Source organism: Protopterus annectens, chromosome 7.part0 (assembly GCF_019279795.1).
Source record: "Protopterus annectens isolate FY-2018-M chromosome 7.part0, PAN1.0, whole genome shotgun sequence".
Lineage (NCBI taxonomy): Eukaryota > Metazoa > Chordata > Ceratodontiformes > Protopteridae > Protopterus > Protopterus annectens.
In genome coordinates, this window is record NC_056739.1 from 113,606,033 (window position 1) to 113,633,820 (window position 27,788).

General features: G+C 43.0%; 1 protein-coding gene across 1 annotated transcript in view; it reads left to right on the top strand.

The window, feature by feature from the left end:
* The window catches only part of PKP1 (plakophilin 1), an 833,005-nt gene that overhangs the window by 476,742 nt on the left and 328,475 nt on the right, over window positions 1-27,788 (top strand). The window contains exons 7-8 of the mRNA XM_044076546.1: window positions 14,166-14,283; window positions 17,162-17,320. Coding sequence (XP_043932481.1) covers window positions 14,166-14,283; window positions 17,162-17,320 — 277 coding nt within the window. The remainder of the gene's footprint in view (window positions 1-14,165; window positions 14,284-17,161; window positions 17,321-27,788) is intronic.

Sequence of the window (27,788 nt, forward strand, 5' to 3'; positions counted from 1 at the left end):
ATTCGGAGTAAAAGATAAGATGTCTGATGAATACTTTATGACCACAGGAGAGTCGCCCACCCATGTCTGAGGCAAACTGCCAGCTTGATGTGATGGCAAAGGCTGTTTGCTTATCTTTTTCTTTTTGTGGCTGGAAGGAGGACTGACTGTGCAACCAGTAGTTTGTTCCATGGTTAACCAAAAATGGTGCCTATTTCCCAGAGAAAACAAGCAGCAAAACCCAGCAAAAATTAAGCTTTTAAAAGTCCCTTTTTTCACAGAAAAACAAAGCTCTTTAGAACACTTTGCCAGCCCCCAAAATAATTTTTCCACAAACAACGGTGTTCAACTACTTTAATGAACTTTTAAACTGACAAGGAAAAACTGCATTCCCATTTAAAAGTAAAGTCTCGTGACAGTCCGTTAAAACAGAAACTCCTAGCTTAAAAATAACTCTCCTAAGCAGGAGAGTACAAAAAACAAATATTTTTTTTAATGCGGAGGGTTTTCCCCAAATGAAATCTAATTGTCCAGCAAAGGAACAGCACAAGCTGAGAGTCGATCCTCGAAAACCCGCAAAAGAGTACCTTTTTCAATGACAGGAAAACTCTAAAGGGCTTGGCACCCACACCTATCTTTTTATTAAGCTCATCTTGAGCTTGACTGATGGTTTGGGTGCATGGGACGTGCCCTGATGGTTTGGAAGCTGTCTGTTTGTTTTATCATGTACACAATATAACTCCTATAGCTAAGGCTGCTGTAGCAGTAATCAATATGATGAACATGATCTGGTTCCCCTTGCTCGTTTTTGTTCCACACCATTGTGATATTGTCTGTAACCACTTGAAGTCCCAGGGACCACATGGTTCAGAGTTGGGAGCATTTATACCAATTAGCATCTCTTTTATGTTTGTGTGTTTTGATTTGTCATTTTTGTCCCAAAGATCCTTTGCTTTTATACCCATTCACACTGCTCCCCAAGCAAAGTCTGAGGCATCTGTTGTGAGTGTTTTGGAATAAGACTGGGGAATGGGAGACTTAAGATTCTGAGAAATATGATGTCTCCACCAAGTGATTTCCCTTTTCACAAATCACAGAGCTGTGATTTGAAAAGAAAATGGGTGTTGATACAGGGACCAAAGAGATTTCAGATACCACTGTATCTTTCTCATGTGCTGTCTTGCAAGACGTATCATCAGAAACACGGAAGCAATGAGACTCGATATCTGTGACAGAAGGTAAGCATCATCAACCTCCCTTTTTCCCATTTTCTACATGGGGTCAGGATGTCATGTCACTTGTTGCCATCACTCCCTATTCAATGATACTTTCCTACATTTTGACACTCATGCCTGACTGCTGCAGGTCTTATCTCACACAAACCAGCCACCTCTTTGCTGAACACCCTCGTTTCCTCTTGCCTTCTTCCTGTCTGTCCCAAATCATCTTCACCAGATCATCTTCTGCTTTCCTGCACATGTGCCCAACTATTGTGGTCTGTTTTCTTTGACCTTTTCTGTAATTGGAGCTACTTTGGCTTCCTCTCTTATGTCCTCATTTCTACCTCTGTCCTACAGTGTGCATCCTACCACCCATCTCAGGCACTTCATCTCTCCATCACCTCTAGCTTGTTCAACTGCTTTGCCTTTACTGCCCAGGTTTCTGTACCATACATTAGTACTGGTCATACCACATTTTTGTATACCTTACTTTTCAGCTTCTTTGGCATTCTAGTGTCATATACTACCCCCGGCACACTGTGCCAGTTGGCTGCAGCCCCTCTGATTCTAGATTTGACCTCCTCATCCAATTCAGATTTCCCTTCTCATCAACTTTCCCTCCTAGATACCTGAAGCTATTAATCCATTCCACTGTTTTCCCTTCTATCCCAATTTTCAGCTTCTTCTGATTCCCCCATTTGCTGCCATTACAATTGTCTTATCTGTACTCAGTTTAATCTCATGTGCCTTCAGTTTTGCATTCCATTCCCCTCCCCTTTGCTGAAGTTCTTGCTCACAGCCTGCCTGTAATGCCACACAGGTTCATAGGAAGTTACTTGGCTATTGGCCCTGAGGCCCTTATAAGCTTAATGGTGTAAATTGCTTACAAAATCTTTTGAAGTTAGAGAGCAGCTTCATTTTAAAATTTGGTACTTTGAGACCTAGGGGTATGAATTTGGAAGTAAATCTTACTATTTAATGATATTGGCATTTTTTGCTGTTGCAATTTTCTATGTTGCATTTCAATGTTTTTCTTTGATTATTAGACATCTTCTCTATATGGATTTAGTGTCAAATGTTTATATTCACTTATATTTGCTTGTCATATATAATGTCTCTTTAAATACTTTGGTCATTTTTTTCTCTGCAATTAACTTTTTGTAATTGATTAATTGCAGTTTGCACAATATAAATAGTTGCAACATGTGCTTGTACTTTATTCCTTTGAAGGCATTTCGCCGAGGTACCGGAATAAATCTGTTGCAGTGTTCCAGTTTCTGTGGTTATTTTTGCCCTTATAAGCTTAGCCAACAGTTTAGCTCATGTATAGACAAATCAGCACCTAATGCTCCTGTCCAGCAGGGACACGGGTGGAATCCTAGGGATGTATTTTCTATTTCCCATCCAGTTATCCAGGTGTACTTAAAAAAGGGATAAAGAGGTACTCTGCTTGACGTGGAGAGGAAGTCTATTCCACAGATGGGGGACTCTCTGGGACCACAATCTGTCCCGCCAACAAGTCCTATTGATGTCACAGACCAGGCTGAGGCTGCGTGTATGGGTTACTCGAGTGGAGCTTGACTTGCGGATATGCAGCAGTCCCATCAAGGCAGGGTCCAAGATTGCCTTGTATGCCAAACAGAGTTCACCTGTGAGGAGTCTATATGAAACAGAGTAGAGGGATATGGCTTTCAGCCTATCTGTGTATGGTAGATTTTTGAGGCCCTGGATTCTCCTGGTGAGGAACCTCTGTGGTCTCTTCAGCTGCTGCATGTGTTTGCAAGGTACATGCCGACTGGGATGTTGTACTCAATAATGGACCTTATAAGGGAAGAATACAGGGATGTTATGACCTCCTTGTCCCTGGGTGAGATACCCTTACTTATGAGGTGGGGCATGTAGAAAGCTTTCTGTACAATGGAAGCAACATGGTGGTCCAAAGTCAAGTTGCTATCAATCTAGGTGCCCAAATCCCTCACGACTGACTGCGTGCTTAGGACGTTGTTATTAATGTGATAATTTGTGGGGATATCACTCTCCCCAAAGGGGATGATGATGCATTTTTTTGTATTCAGCTTGAGGCCATGTTTCTTGCCCCAGTCATTTGTTTGGGTGAGACCATCGGTGGATGTCCACGTCACTAGGGGAATTGATGACAGCACCCAGCTTGCAGTCATCTGCAAACTTGGACAGCTATAGCCCACTGGTATTGGCCTGCACCTCAGAAAAGTATATCCCAAATAACAGAGGCCCCAAGACCGAACCCTGGGGTACGCCGCTCGATACGGGTCTACTGCTAGAGGTGGCTTCCCCTATTTTGACTAGGTGGGTTCTATCAGTGAGACAGCTAGCTACCCATCTGGTAATATATGGATTGATGCCTAGTTTAGAGAGTGGGGAATAATGTCGAAGGCTTTGGCCAGGTAAAGGTAGGTGGTGTGCACTGTCTTACCCTTGTTCTTAGCTTTGGTGACTGTCTCAAAAAACCCAACCAAATTTAACAGGCATGACCTCCCCTTGACAAAGCCAAACTGTATGGGATCGAGTGTTTGGAGGTTGCCAATGTCCTTGTTAATGAGGTCCATGACAATCTGTTTCATGGCCTTGCAGATCAGGCTAGTTAGGCTAATGGATCTATAATTTCCTGGATCGGTGGACGCTCCACCTTTGTGTAAAGGGATGACAGTGCCTGTCCTCCACTCAAGTGGAACAGAGCCGGTACTCAGGCTTTGGTTGAATAGGGCACCTAATGGTGTTGCAGGTTCCTGCCAGAATTCATGTGGGATGCAGCCTGGGATGTTATTGGGTCCTGTGGTGGCTGTATTTTTTGCCTTTGAGAGAGCAGTCATATGCATACAAAAGCTTTGTTGACCTGTCCCCTCTGACCTGTTTGCTAATGTAGTCCATCACTAATATGAACAATAGTGAGCTCTGAACTGAACCTGATGCACACCCACTCCCCCTTGGAACTCCTCTGTAAGACCAAACACTGCTTGTACTTGAGTCATTGGATCCTCAAACATAACTTGCACTAACTTTAACAATGTTTTTCAGACTTCAAACCAATGCAGGACTGCCCAAATCAGCTTTCTTGGGGCCTTGTCATAAGCTTTCTCCAAGCCTGGGTATGCCCAATTGGACTCTTTCCTCATTTCTAGCTTCTTCTAAAGTATCTGTCTCACTGCAAACATTGGGTCAGTTGTGTTGCATCCTGACTTCAATCTGTACAACTCACTTCCCATCTAACTTTCTATTACTCTGCACATTCGTTTATCAGTCACCCTCTCCAGAGCTTTCATATAGCGTGATAGGCATTTCATACGTCCACAGTTATGAATTGTCCTCTTTATTCTTGAACACTGGAGCTAGTATGCTTATTCTCCAATCAGCTAGTATACGCCTTTCTTTTCAAACTGCTATGAGTACCCTTAGCAGCCATTTTTCCCTATTTCACCCAACATCTTGATCATATCTGCTGTGACTTCATCTGAGCCTGCTGCTTACCCTGACTTTATTTTCCTTACTGCTGTTCTTCTTCTAGGGTTGTCTCTACCTCTTCTCTCACCATGCGCTGTGTCTGGGACAGTACAGCTTTTATGGAGTTTTCTTCATTCTGAAGCTGCTAGAAGTACTCCTTCCATCTGTCTTTGTTGCCCTGTAGACTGCTGAGAAGTCTGTTACTGGCATTCCTTATGAAGGGTGTCAGATTATCTTCTTTATCTTTCTGTCTTTGCCTTGCAACCTGATAAAGTTTCTTTGTGCCATCCACTCAGTCACTTTCCATAAGGTGGTAGAGTGCTTCTGATGCCTTATTTACCACTGCAACTCCTTTCTTAATCTCTTTGTTAGTCAACCAGTATTCCTTCATAGCCTGGTCTGTCTTTTCTATCTCCCACATTTTCCTGCACTCCTCCTTTCTTTTAATGGCTTCCTGTACTTCTGTATTCCACCACCAGCTTTCCCTATGTACCTCATTTCCACACCTGGCTCAGCTGCATATCTGTTCTGTAGCCCTTACACATTTTGTTTTGAGACACTACCATTCTTCCTGAACTCCACCTATTTCCTCTTCTTTGTGAGGTGCTATAGCTCTGAGTAATTCCTTGGACTGTTCTGTCTCTCCAGTCAACTTCCAGATCTTCAGTCTGGTCTCTGTTGACCTTATAGCCTTCTCTGTCCACTGCCTGCAGCTGATTGTGGCAATCAGTGGTTTATGCTGTGGACCGACTCTGTCACTGTGGTTGACATTGCAATCGCTGATTCTACCCCAGTGCCCTTTCCTTACCTGGAAGGAGTCTACCTGAGTTGCATGTTGGCTACTTTTGTATGTGATCTTGTGACTGTCTCTCTTTCTGAACCATGTGTTGGCTACCATGAAGCCATTTGCTGCCAGACAGAAGTCTAGAATGGCCTCCCCTTCTTTATTCCTATTTCCCCTCCCATGTGGATCTAGGTTGTCCTCATATCTTGTTCTGTCTGTCCCAATATGTGCATTCAGGTCACCCATTATCAACACCAATTCCTCTTGTCCTGCTTTTCCTAGTATTTCCTGCAGCTGCTCTCTGAATGTACTTTTTTCCTCACTATCACAACCCTGCTGAGAGGCATAGGCTGAGATTATGAATTCTGCTCTATCATTATACTGGAGTCCGATTGCCATTAGTTTGTCACTAACTCTGATGACATCTGTGATGATGTGAGGTATTGCCAGCTATGCCAGAAGTAGAGCAGTGGATTTGTAACATATGCCAATATAGCTAGCTGGACTTTTGTAAAGAACTGTATGTCATTTGTATATCAAACTGACTTGTACAGGTGCTTGTGTTGAAAATGTATTTGTAAACCTGATTGGTTAAAAATGTACCAACAATGGGTCCTGCTGGACAAAAAATAAATACAATATGTAACTGCTGAAATTAATATACTGTAGAAGAGAAGAGGTTAATGTCAGTCCAGTTAACTTTGAAAAATAGTCTAAAATTACATGACCTGGTTTAAGCCATAAAGATTGTATCTTATAGTTCTGATTGCACCCAGAGACAAAATGTCTGTAAAAACCAGGACTAGGAATTCTACTGTCCTACTGTAGTGTCCATAGGGGAGAACTAACTGCTACCCTGGAAGGGAGAAAGGTTTTGAAATGGTTTTATAGCTTCCAGATGCTATAACACATCTTAGCAAAGCTATATGTGAGTGTATTATGACATATATGTGCTAGATTCTGGTTCAGTTTCTAGTAAAGGGGATAGTGTAGGAACCAGAAGTTAGCTGACCAGATGTATGCAATGTCATTCTGTAATCCAGCACTGAAAAGATGCTATAATACTAGATGAGAAAGAAGTCTCAAGGCAATCAGCTTTTGAAATCTGACAAAGAAGGTCCACTCACCTACTTCATCTTGCCTTGCAATAATAACTGGATTAGGGGACAATAATTCTTTAGATCAGTCAGAAACATATAGTGAGATTAGTTAAGTATTATTTTTCTGTATCTGTGTGAATCTTTCCATTGGTGTTATTTTTAATATTTCCTATGACTAAAACTCTGGAGTGTACTGTAAATAGATTTTTAGTATTTTCATATTATTTTATTATTTATTAAATATATTTAAACTTTTCATTGTGGCTGGTCTTTTTAGAGAATATTTTAACCTTTGACAGTACTTATATTTATTTGGTGACACCGTGGTCACTTCTTTAAGCCTTGCTGCATTGGTCAAACACTACCATTTGTATTAGTATTAATTTTACTGAGTATAATTGGGTACCCTTCTAACAGCCTTAGAGTAGGTGGCTTTGGAGTATTCTGGTGGCAGTATCTATCTTATAGTTTGGGCAGAGGGGGCATAGCTGGTACATATGTGCCAGCCTTTCCCAGGTGTGTGTCTGTGTGTAAAAATCAAATCTCAAAGTGTGTGTTTGTCAGCTACATGGAGCAGGGACACACAGCACAGGTTTCACAAAGAGGGTGGTGGAGGACTTGGCTTGAACACTCTGCTAAGGGCTCAAATCTATAGCTGTGTCAGTGGAGAGTCTTATTTGGGGGCCTGTTAAGAAAGAGTGAGAGGGAAACCCAGTCCCAGGACTGAGTGTGCTCCCTGTGTGCTCTTAAGGGAAATTATGATTGGTGCAGAGAGCTGCATCTGAAAATATTGTGTGTATCTATCTTTGTTCCAAGTGAATGGCCCTCACCAGCGTCTGTGGTGAGGACTGAGGCTCCTTGATCACTGGCCCAGAGGAGAGGCATCACAACATCCTTCACGGTCTTCTGAAGCATATCCCTTACTACAATACCCACACCAATTCTAGCCTGTCCTCCTCCTGAGTAGTTGGCTTTTGATCCCAAGCCAAGTGGCTTTGCTGCACTGCCCTTCCACCTCATCTCCTAGGTATTTAGGATGTCCAGCCTCCTCTTTACCATCACGTCACCCACTTCCAAACCTCGTCCTGTCAGTGAACCTACAATGAGTGTGGCAATTCTTAATTCGTGTTTGGCAGGTTGGTTGGTTTTATGTCCAGCTTTCACTCAACAGAGCTATCCCAGGTAACCCATGCTAGGCAACTGGACACTGATCAACCAGTAGCCTATTGGCCCAGGGATGCTGGCTTTATGGTAGTAACACACTGCTCAATAGGAGCACATACACCCTTTCCATCATTAGTATGGGTCCTTGGCATAGGCCAGGTCCTTAACACTGGCAAATACCCATGTCCATTTTGATGACATTTGCTAATATGACCAGATCACCTACAGCCATATTTTTACACTGTCGAGTGGCTAGCCCATACCTTTCAACTGTACAGATTTCTAAAGAATGTCCAGATTTTTGCCTCATATTTTTGGTGTGTTCCTCATAAAATCTGTACTTTTCTGGCAAGTAGCTGAGGATTGAAGTCATTAAATAATGACAAACATTTGAGTTTAAGAATCCACAGCCTTCAGCAAATTTGTGCTAATGCAAAACCTATTATTTTATCAACTTTCTAAGTTTGTAGGAGCAATATTTAAAATCTGTCCCTATTTGTCCCTCCATCATTTTAGGCTTTGTCTAGACTTTTTGCTCTAAGAGGTTGAGAGGTATGGGCTAGCTCTGTCACGACACTCAGTCTGTGATCCATGTTCTCCTATCTTGAGGATACTGTGCACCACAGCAGATGCCTAAAGTGGTTTGTCTGTACAAAACTCTTCCCCCGTGGGGCACCATCTAAAATCTGCGCTACTACCCACAGTTCTATGTCTGTTTGAGGTGGAAACACTCATCACATTTTTCTTAGGTGGGAGAAACCCCACAAAGACACAGGGAGAACATGTGAACTCTAAACAAGCATTGGTCAGAGGTCAAACTCAAACAGTGTACCTTGTGCATGGGAGGCAAAGACCTTAACCATTATGCCAAATGGCCAGGAAGTCTGCACTGAAAACCCTGGGATAGATAGATCTAAATACAGATGCATTTTTCCTGTGGAAGAAAAGGTCTTGGTACTGAGCTGACTAGCAAGCACCCTAGAAACAAAATCTAGTGTGACTGAGTCAAAAGAAGACGTATGAATGTTCTCTTGGAATTCCAGCCTGTGGAGTGTAGGAGATCTTTTATCCAGGTGAGAGATTCCTGACCCTTTCAAAAAGACTTTGCAAAGGTAAGTAGGTTGTCTAAATATTGAAAAATGTGAATACCCTGTGGCCTGCAATGGGCTATAACAAGAGCTAGACTCTTCATGAATACCCTTGGAACAGTGGATAGCCCAAAGGGTTAGGCAGAAAACTGCGACCCAAATATACAAAACCATAAAAAAAACCTCAAAACTGGATGAACTGCAATGTGATGATATACATCTTTCAAACCTAAGTTTACTAAAAAACTCAAATGAGTAAGAAAGGGGTAACAAGTTGTGAAAGTGAAAGCATTTTGAACATGTGCACTATCTCAAACTGATTCAGAAAATAAAGATCCAGAACTGGTCTCCTGGACTTTTCTTTTTTATTGTCACCAAAAATATTAGTGAGTAAAATTCTTCCCTCTCTGAAGAGGATGAAATGCTTCTATTACCGCCTGAGACAGCATATGATACAAGACAGGAAGTAAAAGAAGATTTGGCCTGGCAGATGAAAAGCAATACCTCAAAAAGGAGGAATTTTCACCCACTGTCATCTGTATCACAAGATGGATCACATTCAGCATCCATTTATCAAAAACAATTTGTTGCCAAAGAGAGAAACGGAGATTCAAACTTTCTGGTAGGGATAGGGAACTCCCAGGGTGTTGGTGGTGGAAGGAGAGAGACAAGGTCCCTTACATAGTCATTCTGATTTGTTTGACTGTCTTTTGTTCTGGGATGCTCCTGTTTACTTTCTGGAACCTCACTGCCATTGTTGTTTAACTATCTGCTACCAGCATTCTGCTGAGACTTTATTTTGTCTCTTGCCACAACTGGACAAGAGAGCAAATAATCCCTTGGTGAATTTAGTGGAGGGGGGTGAAAAAAATGAGAGATTCTCTTAATTAACTTACTTCTGTCATCATACTTTTTGAAAACCTTTACAGCAGTCTAAATACTAAATACTAAATCTCTTTCCAAGGGAGAATTCAAAATTTCCTTCTTGATATCTTATAGAAGGCTCTGAGAAGACAGCCACAAACTCCTAGCTTAAAAATTACTTTCCTAAACAGGAACATACAGTAAAACAAATACTTTTTTAATGTTGAAGGTTCTTCTGCAATGGAAATTAATCCTGCCCGTCAAAGAACAGCACAAGCAGACTATCCTCAAAAGCCCGCAAAAGAGCTCTCTCTTCAATAGCAGCAATGAAGGGCTTAGTACCCAAACCTGTCTTTTTAGTCAGCTCAGTTTGAACTGACTGATGGTTTGGGGACATGGAAGGTGCCCTGAAGCTTTGGAAGCAGGCCGGCTATTACTTGCAGGATATAACCCATATAGCTTAGGCTACTGCGGTAGTGATCAGTATGAAGATAATCATGTGCTACCAGGTGTTTTGAGATAAACCATGGGCCCACAGTCAGTCTCTAACTCATCTGTTGCCAGCTTCGCAATATTCTGCACCATGTGGCATGGTATAAACTGTCACATGGTTTCTCACAACTATTTGCTATTACCACATAAGTCCACATGTAACAAACATCTCACACGAATTGGTTATCAGTACCAATACTAACTCCACACCTGTGCACCACAAGCAAACATAAAACCTTCCTATGCTGAGGTGATTAAAAACAAAAAAAATCACTTCCAAAAACCTTAACCATCCTCTTAGGTGCAGCACTGTAGACATGTCTACTGCAGCCAAACCTCAGGAACACTTTAACACCCATTTCACAGCACATACAGCTTCTTCCACCCCCACCACAAACAATAGTTAGCAGAGTGGTTTGGACAAGTCCTACAGCCTGTAAAAAGCAGTCCACTCAGTATGGTAATATACTTGTTATAGACAGTGTATCAAACCGATGCAACTACTCACAGCTGGTCAGCACTGACGTGGGTGTGAATAACATGCAGTGACAGTGCAGCCCCTTAGCTGATATAAAAAGACGGACATGATGGAACTCCCTGAATATATCTTTAAGGCTGGAATAAAACATTAATGCCATTAATAACTGGCTTATATATTGGTGTAATTCCAAGGGGGTTCAATGTGAGCCAAGAAAGACTGAAGAAAATGGCATTGGCTACTTCTTTTATACCCCTGACGACCTGACTTCAGGGAAGGGGCGACAGCAGCCGACACAGGACCCAAGACTTTGGAATTCAGGCCGGCTGAGGGCAACCTGCCAGCAGGATTACCCAAATGTAATGACTGCAACAGTCAATACACTCGAACATCTACATTTATGGTAAGTGTACACAACTGTACTTTCCAGACTGCTTCACCAGGGATGGCCTATACCTATCTCACCAGGGCTTTTGCATACTAGCACATTCTCTGCTCTCACGGTGCCTTTTATAGCCAATGTGAAGTGTACTCAGGCTACCAGCTTAGTAAATGTAAATAACAGTGTGGCACTGCTCAGTTCTAGAAACCTAAATAAGAAAATGTCCCCCCTCAAGTCCTTTCTAACTCTGGAAATCATGGACATTTGTGTTGCTACAGAATTCTAGATTTTCTGTCTACCACTCATTTAAGCCCATAGATGTAACTCTGGTGGTGACATGTTTGCCTTTATTTGAAATTCTATCACCTCTAGAGTAATCAAAGAGGACAGTGTCCTTGTACTCCTTCATATCCAAGTATCTGTAAATAAGATCTCATAATACATCCTTGCCCACTACAGAATCCTGTTCATGAAACCTGCAAATCACAAAGCATAACTTGACAAAGCACAGTCCAACTCCATTAGCCTAAATGCCATCTTTCTAGGGGAACTTTTAGTAACCCCTTTTCAAAATAGAACATCCATGCTACCTTGGCTTTAGCTATGCAAATTCTCTCTCAAAACAAACAGTACCCTACCCCAGTGGAAGCATCAACATACTCAACCTTATCCTCACTAAAATACTGCCCATCTGCTCCCTGCCCACTGACAAACCCTCAGTGCTTAAATCAGATCACCATACTGTTTTATGCACCACAGTATCTCAGTACATGTCAATGACAAATCCAACTGTTTATAGACTTCTCCAAAGCAAAGTTCCTTGCACTTGCTAATGACTTGAGACCAACAATCATCAATCCTATAGCTAGCACTGCCACATACACCCAATGTTTATACTCTCATTTCATCTCTTACACAGTGTTCCTATTCACTACAAACACAAAACCAAGATTAAAAACAAACCCCTCTTCTGGAACTCAGCTGTAAGGAAACTACCATAACACGAAAAAGCTCACAGTCCTAGAACAAAAAATCTGCATGCTATACTCACCCTCAAAAGTATTAAAGAACTGAGGAGCAAGGTCAAATCCTACAGATTTAATTATAAATTAAAGATTGCCAAATCATCAAATGATAACCACAAAACATTCTGTAATTATGTAAAAACACCAGAAATAATACCTAGTATTACACAGAGCTTAGCTCTAATGTCATCACTGACTCAAACCCTAAGGGTGTAGCTAATATCCTTATAAATGAATTCAGCTCGAAATTCTCCCCTTTATTGTCTCCAAACCACACAATACAAAGTATTCAGCTGTGTATCCAAAAACATCACTTCTATGTATACAGATAACAAGCTGGGCTGTTTCCTGGTCATACAAAACACTCCCAATAGGACCTCTTCCTTAAACTATTCAACCACAGTTTCTACACTGAATGAATACCAGAAACCTGGAGAACAGCTGCAGTAGTTTCTCTCCTTAAGGGAGACCCCACTAAAGACCCTGGCATCTATAAACCTATTATCCTTACCAGCATTGTTTGCTAGAGGATGTAATGTGTTATTGTGAGCCTAATGAAAAGGGGAACAGGGAGCCTAGAGCTCCTGTTTCCTACTCAATTTGGCTTTGCAAATGCCTGTTAAGCCAGGCTGACTTTGAAACAGTCACAGAAGCAGCAGATGAGGGTAGCTCCACGCACCCAGATTACATCAATTTAGCTAAAACTTTTGAAGCAGGTTGACTTCTTTGTAACAGTCACAGAAGCAGCAGATGAGGGTAGCTCCATTCACGCAGCTTACATCAATTTAGCTAAAACTTTTGACACTATCCTTTACACTCACGCATGACTGACAAATTTGTCAAACTCAATATAAAATCCCTATGTAACCTGCTGAATTGCCAAGTAGACATCGGTATGCACTCATCCACAAGACAACACCAGCTGTGTACCACAGGGATCTGGTTTGGAAGCACATAGCCTCTACCTCTTTGATGCTTAATATGATATCAAATTCTTCTATCTAACAAGTTCAGGGATGACTATGATTAGAGCTGACATCAACAGACCTGAAGATACTCCTTCTCCAAAATGGCCTAACTCATACATATTTGTGTTGCCTAAAGCTAAAAGCCCAAAAATATAGCATCCTGCAGTTTGTGAAACAAACTCCCACACAAATACCATATAGATGACAGCCCCTTAAAACAGGCACTGTGATTACAGACCTAGGCACCTTCATGTACAAGAAGCTCTCATGTGACCACTGGATATAGACTGTCAGTCTTGGTAAAGGTATGCAGCATCAGTTGTACCTTCACCACTCCCAGTAAGGTAGTGAAATCTAGGAAAGAAACAACCCAGGGCTGAACACTAAGAAACTAGGGAGTGGTATAAAATCCTGCACTATAGCTAAGGCATGTGAATTTAAAATGATCACTGCTGACTCACTGAAAGTCCTGGAATACTTTAACAATAACAAAGAAAAACAAACAGGATGTTAGGACACACTGGGAATAGAACAGTATAGATCCACCATGAACATCCTCCTTACATGAATAGTGACCATTTTAGATATCCTTTTATTAAGATATTTAAAGACTGAGTGGACATGATGCAGCAATAGATATCAGCACTGAAGCTAAATCCCCATGTCTGGCCCTCTATGGAGTAGTGAAGTTACATTACAAATGCGTTACGCATTTTCACTTCTCTATAGTAGTGGAGACATGAACATGTGACATCTTCACTTTTCTTAAAAAATGTATCAGGCAAACTTTAACCAATTTACATTTGCTTATACACAAGTACACAGTGTCAGAACAGAATAACTGTTCACTTGATAACATAAAGGAAGTATTCTTTTTCAGAAAAAAGTTACATTGATGTGAAACAAGTGATAGCAGATAAAAGTGGTGACATTTTAAGAATATCTGAGGTGGAATAAAAGGCATATTATCAGTTTCTAGCACAGCAATGTGTGCAAACGTAGTAAGTGGGATGGTCTCGGGTAGGCAGTATACTGTACGATTTATCAGGGAATTAAGATAGACTAATGATTTCTTGGCGTGCTTTCTTCCCAATTTTATTTAATTATAAATATATCATTGTTTTATTTCCCTTGTTATCTACAGGAATCTCAGTTCTGCTGAGCAGTCTGGTCGACAGACGATACGCAACTGTAGAGGGTTGATTGATTCTTTAGCATACTATGTCCAAAGCTGTGTAAATGCCAACATTCCAGATGAAAAGGTAATGTGCTTTTTTCCTTTCCATGGTACCAGCAAAATGAAAAGCAGATTGCTTTCATTTAGGGATATCTGTTTGTACTGCGGCAGACCTACAATGACACAGACATCATCATCAGAATGTTCAGTTACTTGCTTAATTACATGGGTGTTGTCACCGAGTTAAGGCATCTTTCCTGTACCTGTGACCAGTTGCATTCCTTTGCCACAGCAGGCATTCTTCACTCCCACTGCAGCAGCAGCAGCAACCCTGGTGAAATCAAAAGGAGCTTCAGTACAGCAAGAAATGTTAGTTCAAACAGAGGGTGGGCATTGCAGATGATTGTACTGTGTGCAAAAGTCAATGCCAGCTTGTCACTGGAAACAATATGTACACACTTTGCCTAGGGAGGGTGCTGGAATTACAGGAAGAACATAAAATAATAAAATCCTTGCTCCACAATTTAATGGTGGCAGGGGAACCCAAATGGAAGTAGTGGATGTAATGGCCAAGTGCAGTGTGGGCTGGATGCATAATCTAAGTGAGGTAACTAATATATTCACAGATATTAAATGATGGCCATCAGCATTCATAAGTTCATAGGTAATTACTAGGCTAATTACCCTAAAGGGTCTTTTTAAACCTCGCCATGCTTCCCAACTACATGTGGCAGGTTTTTCAACCAATCATTTTACTGGGGGCACAGCTTGGGTATGGGTAATAAAGCATTTACAAACTTCCTCTTTTTAATAGGGACACAGGTGGCAGACCAGACACAAATTCACGGTGCCCCATCCCGTGGTCTAAGTTGTACTTGAATAAGTGCAAGTAAGAATTCTGCTTCACATGGCTGGAAGTCTGTTCCAGTAAAAGGGTAGTCTCTGAGATACAAAGCTGTCCCTATAACATGGCTTATTTATGTTGCAGACGAGGTTTAGGTCCCTAGATAGGGTGTTTCTAATGTCATTTGTTTTGCAGATATGCATTTGGTCCATAAGGGATGGATCCAGTGGATGCTTAGAAGGCCAGCCGTAGATCATTTCTAAGCAGTCTATGGGAGACTGAGCAGAAGGCTAAGGCTTTGAGGTGGTCCTCGTAGGATATGTTATCTACACCATGTATTATTTTTGTGAGAAACCTCTATGGACGCTCCAGTTGTTGCATATGCCTTATCAGGTAAATACCAAAGGGGAATTGTACTCAATGGCTGGTCTAATGAGGATCGAGTACACCAGGGCAAGGACATATTTGGACCTGGATCCCGTACCTTTCATTACAGGTTGCATAACGTAGAATAATTTCCTTACTACAGTAAACACTTGATGGTCAAATGCCAAGTCACCATCTACAATCATTCCCAAATCCCTTGAGCAAATCTTAGGTGCACATTATCAATGGAGTAACTGCCAGGGGTGGTTGCCTTTCTGAAAGATACTATTATGCATTTTCTGGCTCTAAGATTTAGACAATGACTCTGACACCAATTATTATTGTGTCTCAGGCCTTCTTGGACACTGTCTGTGTCTTTGGTGGATTCTGTGACTGCACCTAATTTACAATCATCTGTGAACTTGGCCAGTCAGAGACCTTTGACACTGGCCTTGACTTCAGAGAAATAAATTTCAAAAAGAGGCAGCCTGTGGGATTCCGCAAGGTAGATTTACCTATCCTGACTTCCTTTGTCGGGTCAGTGAGCCAGATGGCTATCCAGCTGGTGATGTTGAGATTTATACCTAATTTCACGAGCTTGTCTAAAATGCCTAAGTGGGTATTGGATCAAATGTTTTGGCCAGGTTGTGGTAGGCAGTATGCACCATTTTGCCCTCATCCATTACTTTGCTGATGTTCCTGAATAAATCACCGGGTTGAGTAGGCAAGACCTGCCCTTGATGAAACCAAACTTACTTGGTCGAATGTCTGAAGGTTTCCTTTGTCATTATTTATCATATCCATGATTATTCTTGCCATAGCCTTGCAAATGAGACTAGTCAGACTTATGGGTCAGTACTTTTACACGTCTGTAGATGGCCTGCCTTATAACAGCTGTAGACCCGATTTGCTTGGCATGAACCCTGTTTGGAGACTATGAATGAATAATGCTTCTAGTGGCCCCAACAGATCATATTTTACGCTATTAAGGAAGCATTCTGGAATATTATCAAGTCCCATTCTTGCAATGTTTTTAGCTTTGGAGAGTGCAATGAGGACCTGTTCCCTAGAGATATTTCATGGAGCTATGGTTGGGGCATTTCTTGAGAGGTGGCTGGGGAAGAGGGGTAAAACTGAAGATTAATTTATCAGCCTGTATATTTGCTATATCCTTCAATGCAATACAGATGTCTAACTTTACAGTTAGTTCAGCATATTACTGTGTATTGCCTTTCAGGTTTTGGACACAGATGAAGAATGCCTTGTGGTTGTCCTTAGCCTGGGAGGCTACTTTTACCTAACATTTGGTTTGGTTAACTTAATTAGTCCAATAACTTATTTTGTTTGATGAAGGAATTCTTACTGAGAATGTTAACTGTAAAAATGGCATTGTCTACCTGGACATGTCTACTTATTAAAAGGTCACACTCCCCATAGGCTTAGAGGTAATGTATCACATTAACAAAGCCAGCAAGACACTCCTTTCTCCTGTGCTAAAGACTAGAACATAGTAAATCCCCAATGGAATTAATACACTGTAAACAAATGTGTGTGCTTCACACCCCAAATCTACTTGGCCCTCTGAAATGCAAAGAAAGCATTCATACAGATAGATCAATAGTATACATTTATATAAACTGTACATATATCTGTGTTTAATGCACACATGACAAAAATAACCGTGTATTAAATGTATGTATGTTAATTTAAACATGGACAGTAAATTTAAATATATTATTTTCCTTTTTTTCAGTCCATAGAAAACTGTGTTTGTGTCCTGCACAACTTATCCTATCATGTAGATACTGAAGTACCAAACAAGTACTCACAGCTTGGAATGAGCAGAAGCACTATTAATACTAAAGACAAGTCATCCACGGGCTGCTTTAGCCAGAAGAGCACAAAGATTCAGGTAATGTAACACTAAAGTTATCTGCATTTATTTCCTGAAGCACAGGCCATTCCCTAATGTCTGGAAATAAAACTTTCTCCACATTTAACATCTAACCTTCTTTCTAGCCCTAGAGAAAGGAATTCTTTTCCAACTGAGAGCTGGCTGTCCAAAAATGTATACAACATTGCACCTCCTATTAACAACTAACTCTTTGACCTTGGGAAGTACAAAGCTCTACAGGTTCACACCTTAGATTCTGACTGCACATAATGTAATGCACCTCTTATTTACACAGGACACTCTGACCATGAACGTGCATCACTCTCCCCATTCAGAAAGGACTGTTTGAAAATGAGCACTGCACTTCTGTCCCCATTATACCTGACTCTGACCCTGCTGTGGGCACTGATCTCTTTATAAGCAAATTAATGTAATATCTTACATGGACTTTGTTCAGTCATGACCTGGTCCACAGGCAAATAATCAACAACAGATAACAGTGAAATGGTACATAGCAAAACAAGCTGCATGAGCACACAAATGTACTAAAATACACAAAAAGTTGAGGAATTAATTTATGTACAACCAGTTTATAGGCTGATTAGATTTCATTATAGAGGTCAGTGCAAGAGAGGAAGTATCTATTTACCCTTAAGGTCCAGTGTGGGGTCATTTATTGCACTGTTCTAACTTGTTGCTACTTGTGTATCTCTGCTATCTTTAAACAAAACAAAAAAAAAAACAAAAAAATCTTGCTTTTTTCCCACTTTCTGAAATTTAAAAAAAAGTTTAGTTACAGATTTGCTGTTCTGAACTGTTTGTAAGTTTCTTGGAGGCCATTGCTTGCATGGGCTAAAGGGAAGTCTCTGTGTTCATCAGTGGCAGTGGTAAACACTGAACAGCCTGCCTGCCCCTGTGGGAGTGGTTACTGCCTAGAAACTGTAGTTTTACTGGCCATTTTGGGTCAATTCCAAACTCCTTGATCTCCCCTCTCTTAAAACCCTCTTTTGTGCGTTTGTAGCATCGGGCAGCGCCGCTTAATCAGGTTTAAAGTATTCCCGGCTCCACAAAGTCTGCTCTTCACTTTTTCCCTTAGAACTGTTCCAAACCTCAAAGTAAGCACTCTATTTTCCTTCTAAAACCAGCAGTAGCGAGGATAAGTGTCTTATAAGTAAGCACTAATAAACTAAAGCACTACACCCTCTTATACTCCCTTTAAGTACTTGGCTCCCTATTGGTCCTTTTTGATCAAGTCAAAAAGTAATTCCTTATACTATTCTGGCATGTCCAAAAGTCAGTTTCAGGTTTACTCTCCAGTCCAGCTGGTGAATATGGGAATTTTGAGGCAATGTTACAACTGCCTTATGTACACAGACCACCCTCTCCTTTTCCCAACAAGCTCAAATATAGGTTCATAGGTTCATAGGTTCATACTAGGCTATCTGCCCAAGGGCATTTATAAGCCTAGCCCATAGTTATGTGGCTTTCGCCACCCCTTTAGTTTGAATAAAAACTATGCCTATCATTTTTCTGTGCCTCTGTCAAGCAGTGACACTGAAGTAATCCCTGGGGTATATCTGCGATCTCCCATCCATTGGTCAAGATTCCTCTTGAACAAGGCCAGCGAGGTGCTCTGCCTCACATGTACCGGGATTTTGTTCCACAGCATAGGGAGTCTCTGGGTGATGAATCTGTCCCTCCAGCACGTTCTATTTATAACCGTGTCAAGGTTTAAGTCTCCCGCCCTTGTGGTTCTGAGGGATCTAGATTTTTTGAGGTGAAGCATATTCATCAATTCTGGGTTTGACATGGCCTTATATGTCAGGCACAGGTCACCTCTGAGCAAGCGGTATGAGACTGAATAAAGCTGGAGTTCTTTCAGTCGGGCAGCATAAGACATATTTTTGAGACCCTTTATCCTTTTGGTGAGGAACTTTTGGGGCCTTTCAAGCTGCATCAGGTGTCTGGTCAGATACATTCGAACGGGCATTGTACTCAATCATAGGTCTAATGAGTGATGAGTACAGGGGACGATGACCTCCCTTGATCTAGATGTGAATCCCTTCATGATCAGGTGGGCGATATAGAAGGTTTTCCTAACTACTTTAGCAACATGAGTGTCAAACGAAGACTACTGTCAACTTGGGTCCCCAGATCCCTGATGACTTTTTCTGTGCTCAGTGGATTGTCACCTATATGGTAGCTAGGGGTAACCTTGTTTTTCCCTAAGGGTATGACTATGCATTTTTTGGCGTTTAACTTCAGGCCATGGCTCTGGCACCAGTTATCCGTTTCTGTGAGGCCCTTCTGGAGGATATCTGTGTCAGATGTGTTTTCGACTATGGCGCCCAGTTTGCAGTCATCTGCAAACTTTGTCAGCCATAACCCTCCTGTGTTTGCTTGTACTTCAGAAAAGTAGATGCCGAACAAGAGTGGACCCAGGACTGAGCCCTGTGGGACACCACTTGTGACAGGCTTTGAGTCTGACATGGCTCCAGCAACTCTGACCCTGTGGGTTCTGTCGCTTAGCCAGTTTGCAACCCATCTTGTGATGTATGGGTTTACATTCAAGCTGATGAGTTTTTCGATGATACCCGAGTGGGGTATTGTGTGGAAGGCCTTTGCCAGGTCGAGGTAGGCTGTATGGACTGCCTTTCCCTCATCAATGGCCTTGGTGACTGTCTCGAAAAAGTCAACCAAGTTTAAGAGGCAGGATCTGCCTTTGACAAAGCCAAACTGGGTTGGATCCAAAGTCTGCAAGTTCCTATGTCTTTATTTATGAGTTCCATTATGATCCTCTCCATGGCTTTGCAGATAAGGCTTGTCAAGCTAATGGGCGGTAATTTCCAGGGTCTGTGGAGGCACCGCCTTATGAAGTGGGACCACAGTCGCGTGCGCCACTCCTTGAGTGCGTATCCTGAGGTGAGGCTAAGATTAAACAGCTGTCCTAACTGTGGGTTTAATTCCTCGTTGAGTTCATGAAGCACACAGCCGGGGACACCATCCGGTCCCATGGATGCTGTGTTTTTGCCTTAGTGAGGGCAGTTCTCACCTGGGCGTTGGAGATGTTTGGGGGCTACAATCCTCTGGAATAGATATCTCTCCTTTGGGGAGGGGGAGAAGTTTGCACTGAACCTGTCAGCCAGTATGTTAGCAATGTGTGTAGGTTCAGTAATTTTCACATCATTTTGAACTAATTCTGAGCATATCTGGGAGTTTCCTCCTAGGTTTCTAACATAGCTAAAGAAGGCCTTATGATTGTCTTTAGAGTCCTTGGCGATTTTTCTCTCAAAATTTGCCTTGGATGATTTTATGAGAGCTCTTAGTTTTTACTTATAATGATCAAAGGTGTCTTACCTTTCAAGGATTTTGCTCTATCTTGTAGTAGCTTCCTCCTTTTGTTGTAGAGCTTGTTTATGGCTGGGGTCCACCAGACTGGACGCTTGCCTTTGGTACAGAGAGTCTTAGTTTTGTTTGGGATTGCCTGATCCATGCAGTCCTGTAGGTGCTGGTAGAAGGCATTTGTAAGTGATTCAGCGGTTTGAGTAATGTTTACCACTGGCTCAGGGGCCTTAAAGGAGACCACACTAGTTTTTAGAAGTGTGAAATCGGCTTTTGAGAAGTTTTTCACTGTGGTCTTTTTGTTTCAGGTGGGGGCGGGATGAGGACCTCCAGCGAGATTAGTTTATGATCTGATCTCACCAGTGAGGGGTATACTTCCGGTGTTGAACATTTTGATCCCATGTTCGTGATGATGAGATCAAGTATGTTTTCACCTCTTGTGGGGATGGTGACTAGTTGTTCCATGGCATTTGAGTTTATGAACTCCAGGAATCTTTGGGTTAGAGTGTTCGGGCTTGAGTAGTGTTCCCAGTCTATATTAGGGTAGTTGAAGTCACCTAGTATGATGGTGTTTGGAGATACATTTATCGGCTCCAATGTTTTCAGGAAGGCCATGTGAGGTTCCTGAGTTTGAGAGGGTGGCCTGTAACATGCTACAAATTGCAGAGCATTCTTGCCTATGGTTAATTGCACCTGGATGGTCTCCGATGCATCGTGCGTTGCCACCAACCTTGAGGTGTGGGTGTCCTTTATGAATATGGACACCCCCCCCTCCTTTCTTGGTGTTGTCCGGATTTTGGGGCCGGAACGTATGATATGAGGTGAAACCTGTTAGTGCTGGGGTGCTCTCAGGAGCCTTGAACCAGGTTTCTGTCACAGCACAGACATCGATGTTCTCCATATTGAGAAGGGCCTCGAGTGCATCTTGAGATTGAGACTTCTGGCATTGAGCAGCATTACCCTTAGTTTTTTCCTTTTGGTGTTCTAGGGTGGTAGGTTTAGAATTTGAGCCTTGCCTAAAAGGCACTATGGGGTGGCAAGAGCCTTTGCCAATATCCGAAGCCCAGGGTGACAGGTGCAAGCCGTCCCTTGCGAGAAACAGCGTGGCTTGTCCAGCATGTCATCCCAGGCAGACAGACATTGGATCCCCTTTGAATGACACCAGAATTTAAGCCAATTATTAAAGCTGATCATCTTATCACTGTATTGTGGCATCATTCTAGGTGAAGGTAGGATACTGCTCAAGGTCAGGGTCATACCTGCCTGGGCTACATCATCAGAGAGCTCCTCGACGTCCCTTTTCATGTAGTCCAAGGAGGTACGTCTCAGGTCGTTGACACCAGCGTGGACAATGACTGAGTCGTACTTGTACCTGCTGTTGAGAGACCTGAGTGCTTGCGTTATGTGGCGGATTCTAGTGCCCGACAGGCAGCTTACTGTGACCTTCTCCTTACTCATATATGTGAGAGATGCAACTATATAGCCAAACTGGAGGCTGAGCTCTCTCAACATAGTACTGGCACAGTCAGTCTGGAGGAGAAGGTAATCACACACACCACAAATCCAGTCTCACATAGACCTATCGCAACAGCAAACCAAACACATAAACACACAAAAACATACTCGGAGGCTCTAAATAAAAATCTGCCCAAGCAACAGAGACCTCCAAAGCAGACATCCAAGCAACTGCTACCCCACAACAATACCCACGTATCACATAGTTCACAAAGTCAGTGTGCCACACAGTCACAGCCCTTAAGGCTAAACAACACACCTAATACACTTGTAATAGGTGACTTTATTGTCAGACACACTGACGTCCCTCTCACCAGGCTGAACAAGGAGAAGGTCACTGTAAGCTGCCTGTCGGGTGCCAGGATCCGCCACATAACACAAGCACTCAGGTCACTCCAAAGCAAGTACAAACATGACTCCATCATTGTCCATGCTGGTGTGAATGACCTGAGACGTACCTCCCTGGATTACATGAAAAGAGACATAGAGGAGCTCTCTGATCATGTGGCCCAGGCCGGTATGACCCTGACCTTGAGTAGCATCTTACCCTCACCAAGAATGATATCACAGTATAAAGACAAAATGATCAATTTCAACAATTGGCTAAAGTATTGGTGTCACTCAAAGGGGATCCAGTGTCTGTTAGCCTGGGATAACATGCTTGACAAGCCAAGTTGCTTCGCTAGGGACGGCTTGCACCTGTCACCCCTGGGTTTTCTAATTCTGGCCAAGGCTCTTGCCTCCCCCATAGTGCCTTTTTTAGGCAAGGCTCAAAAGACAAACCCACCTCCTTAGACAACACAAGGAAAAAGAAACTAAGGGTAATGCTGCTCAACGCCAGAAGTGTAAACCTCAAGATGCATGCACTCGAGGCTCTCCTCAGTATGGAGAATATCAATATCTGTGCAGCAACAGGAACCTGGTTCAAGGCTCCCAAGAGCACCCCAGCACTACCTCATACCATGCTTTTCGGCCCCAAAACTCGGACCGAACCACAAGAGGAGGGGGAGTATCCATATTCATCAAAGATACCCCTACCTCTAGGCTAGTGGCACTGCACGAAGCATCTGAGACCATCCATGTGCAACTAACAGTGGGCAAAACTGCCTTCCAGTTTGTAGCCTGCTACAGACCACCCTCCCAAACTCAGGAACCCCACTCGGCTTTCCTGAAGACACTGGAGAATATTAACGTCTCTCCAAACACCATTATATTGGGTGACTTTAACTACCCAAACACAGACTGGGAGCACTACTCAAGCCCCAACACCCTAGCCCAACGGTTCCTAGAATTTATAAACTCAAATGCTATGGAACAACTGGTCACCACTCCCACAAGAGGGGAAAACATATTGGACCTGATCATCACCAACATGGGGACTCTATGTTCCATACCAGAGGTATACCCCTCATTGGTAAGATCTGATCATAAATTAATCACTATGGACATCCATATCCCATCCCCACCCCCAACAAAGGAAACCATGGTCAAAAACTTCTCAAAAGCAAACTTTCCACTTCTCAAAACCGAGGTGGAATCCTTCAAAGCCCCAGGGCCAGTGGAAAATACGGCCCAAACTGCAGAATCCTTTACAAACGCATTCTATGGATACCTACAGGAATGTATGGATCGTGCTATCCCAAATAAAGCCAAGACACACTCCTCCAAAGGCAGGAGACCTGTCTGGTGGACCCCAGCCATAAATAAGCTGTACAACAGAAGGAGGAAGCTACTACATGATAGAGCAAAATCCCTGAAAGGGAAGGCAACTCTGATCAGTACTAGCAAGAAACTACGATCCCTCATAAAATCATCTAAGGCTAGCTTCGAAAGAAAAATTGCACAAGACGCTAAGGATAATTACAAGGCCTTCTTTAGTTATGTCAGAAACCTGGGTGGAAACTCCCAGATATGCTCTGAGTTGGTGCAAAATGACAAAAAATACACTGAACTCACAGACATTGCCAACATCCTGGCAGACAGGTTCAGTGCAAACTCCCCCCCCCAAATGAGCAAATGACTATTCCAACAGAGTGTAGCCTCCCTGACATCACAGATGCACAGGTGAGAGCTGCCCTCTCCAAAGCAAGAAACACAGCATCAATGGGACCGGACGGTGTCCCGGGCTGCGTTTTACATGAGCTCCAAGAAGAACTGAACCCTCACTTAAAATCACTGTTCAGTCTCAGCCTTACAACAGGATATATACCCAAAGAATGGCTTACTGCAACAGTGGTTCCACTCCATAAAGGTGGTGCCACAACAGACCCTGGAAAATATCGCCCTATAAGCCTAACTAGCCTGGTCTGCAAAGCTATGGAGCGTATCATCATGGAACTCATAAACAAAGACATTGGGAACCTCCAAATACTGGATCCTACCCAATTCGGCTTTGTTAAGGGCAGATCTTGCCTCTTGAACCTGGTCAATTTCTTTGAAACAGTCACCAAGGCCATAGACGAAAGGAAGGTAGTCCACACAGCCTACCTTGACCTTGCAAAAGCCTTCGACACAATACCCCACTCGGGCATCATAAATAAGCTCACCAGCTTAAATATCAACCCCTATGTCACAAGATGGGTTGCAAACTGGCTTAGGATAGAACCCACATGGTCAGAATTGCAGGTGCCATGTCAGACTCTAAACCAGTTACAAGTGGCGTCCCACAAGGCTCAGTCCTGGGACCTCTCTTGTTCGGTATATATTTCTCTGAGGTACAGGCTAACACAGGAGGACTATGGCTGACAAAGTTTGCAGATGACTGCAAACTGGGGGCCATAATTGACTCGCCGGCTGACACAAGCATCCTCCAAAAAGGTCTCACAGAGACGGATAACTGGTGCCAGAGCCATGGCCTAAAGCTAAATGCCAAAAAGTGCATAATCATCCCGTTTGGGAAAAACAAACTGCCCACAAATTACCACATAGGTGGTAATCCATTAAGTACGGAAGAAGTAATTAGGGATTTGGGGACCCAAGTAGATTGCAATCTCTCCTTTGACAATCACATTGCCAAAGTGGTTAGAAAGACATTCTGTATAGCCCATCTTATCACGAAGGGGTTCACATCTAGATCAAGAGAGGTCATTGTGCCCCTCTACTCATCACTCATCAGGCCCATAATTGAATACAATGCCCCATTTGGGATGTACCTTACCCGACACCTGCTACAACTAGAAAGGCCCCAAAAGTACCTCACCAAGAGGATCAAGGGACTCAAACAGATGCCCTACGCAGTTAGGCTAAAGAAACTCCAGCTCTACTCAGATGTTCATCGTGTTACCCTGCTGCAGTCATCACACTTGGGTTATCCTATCATCAGGCGGTCCCGCAGTCGGCCGGAATTCCAAAGTCTTGGTCCGGCGTCGGTTGCTGTTGCTTCTTCCCTGATGTCAGTGCACCAGGGGTATATATAATGCATCCGACGCCATCTTCTTCAGTCTTTCTTGCCGCGCAGTGCCCAAAGCAGAAGCAGTTCGCAAGTGCCGGTCAGCCGAACCTGGGATTTTCGAAGTCGAATTTCAGACCGAAGTCTTCAATAAAGCTAAGTACCCCATTGGGGAAACTTTTCTTGCCTCAGACCGATGTCAGAAAAAGTTAACAATTGTATTTCTTGTGGGAAGCAAATACCTCATAAGGATTTTCATTCTTACTGCATACCTTGCCTAGGCCCAGACCACGATGTCACTAGTTGTCGTTTTTGTGCTAGGTTTACTAAGCGTACTATAAAAAGACACTTTGATTTCGCATGACACTACTTTGGTAGAAAATTTAACTACACTATGCCGTCGGAGCAACCGACTACTGGCGTGCACAAAAAACGCAAGGATATGGACAGGCAGCCTAGACCCAAGCCAGATTCCGAGGCCTCGGCTGGTCCGGTCTCCGGTTAACCGGTCTTCAGTGAGGCTCCGACACAGCCCCTGACTACCGCAGATCTGGAACCCGAGCCCGCTTCGGAACTTTTGGCGGAAAGTACCAGGCCGACGCAGCCATTTTGTTTAGCCCCTACCGACGACACTACTGAAAAAGATGTCGGTACTGCAGAAACACCTTCGGTTTCTGAATGCGTCTTCAGACCGATGACGATCACCATTAAAACGTATCCTAAGACGAAGACTCCTATTAAACCTAAAAAGACTGCACTTCAGTCCCCTGTTCAAGGCCCCATGCCTAAGAAACAGATGCAAAAAATGGCTGAAGATTTGATCTCTTTAATCAGGGGTTCCCAACCCCCTCCTGACAAAAGGCCTAGACAAGAGGAAGATTATGCATCGTCTGAACAAGTATCTATTTCCTCGGGCTCCTCTGAGGACCAAGATTACGCCTTCTCCCCTTATGAAGATTCTGATGCTAAGGATTCCATTCCCTCAGCTTCTCCCCCTGAAGACTACCCCTTTGGGGAAACTTTACACACTATGAGGGAACATTTTCACTGGGAAGGTCAGGACTACTCTGACTCAAAGAAAAGGCTCAGAGAGTTTCTTTTACTCCCCCAGCACAGACCACTTGCCATCCCCCCCAGTTTTAGACATTGTGGATGATGTTTACTTAGAATCCCGTTTGAACCCAGACTCTCTGCCTCCTGCTCTGGCCAAACCTGACAGATACTATAGAGTGCCTGATTCCCACAAATTTCTTTACAAAAGTCCTGTTGCTGATCCAGAGACTATCTCCCAGGGTCCCAAAGGGGCTAAGGCTTCTATGGCTAAAAATCCTGTACCCTCTGAAAGGGACTCCAGAGCACTAGACAGGTGGGGGAAAAAAGGTTTACACCTCAGCCACTCTAGCTTTGAGGGCACTAAACTGCCAGTTTCACATGCTAAAATATCAGCAATTTCTAATGTCTCAGTTAAAACAAAAAATGAGCACTCCCTCAACAGTCTGAATTGAAAGAAATGCAGGATCTGTTGCATGCAACTGAACAGGTGGGCAAACATACTTTACATTGTGGGTTTGATTCTTTGGAAGCTTCCTGCAGAGCAGCTGTCACTGGGTCTGTTATACGTAGGCATGCTTGGTTAAAGGAACAAACTCTGCCTGATCATGTTAAAGCAAAGCATCTAGATGCTCCCTTACAGCAGGATGTTCTTTTTGGAGTTAAAGCAGAAGAAGTCTTAAAGAAAATGGAGGATAAGGCAAAATCTATGCAGACAGTCAAAGATTTCCTACAGGTTCAGCCCCCTCGCTTCAGCAGAAATTGGCCAACAAAAAATTGGTCCTTTCCAGCTACTGACAGGCCACAGAGGGGTAAATACAGACGTCCAATAGGCTGAGGACAACCACAAGCCCAGTACAAACCTCGACAATGGGGCACTGCAGCACAGAAGGGAGGAGAAGACAGGTCCCAAACTACCAGAAGGCAAACTCAATGACTTGCACCTCATCTGGCCAAGCAACACTCTCTTGGCAGCCCCCTTGGGAGGAAAACTCGCACTTTTTTTAGACAACTGGCACATTGTCACAAAGGGCAAATGGGTCCTAGACATAATTTCATGAGGATACAGATTCCATTTTCACACCTTGCCAATGAAAAGAGGAATGCCAAACCTGCCACAAAATCAATGGGCAGAGCCACAAAGACAAATTACAGCTCTCATGGACATGAGAGCCAGTCAACTGGTACCTA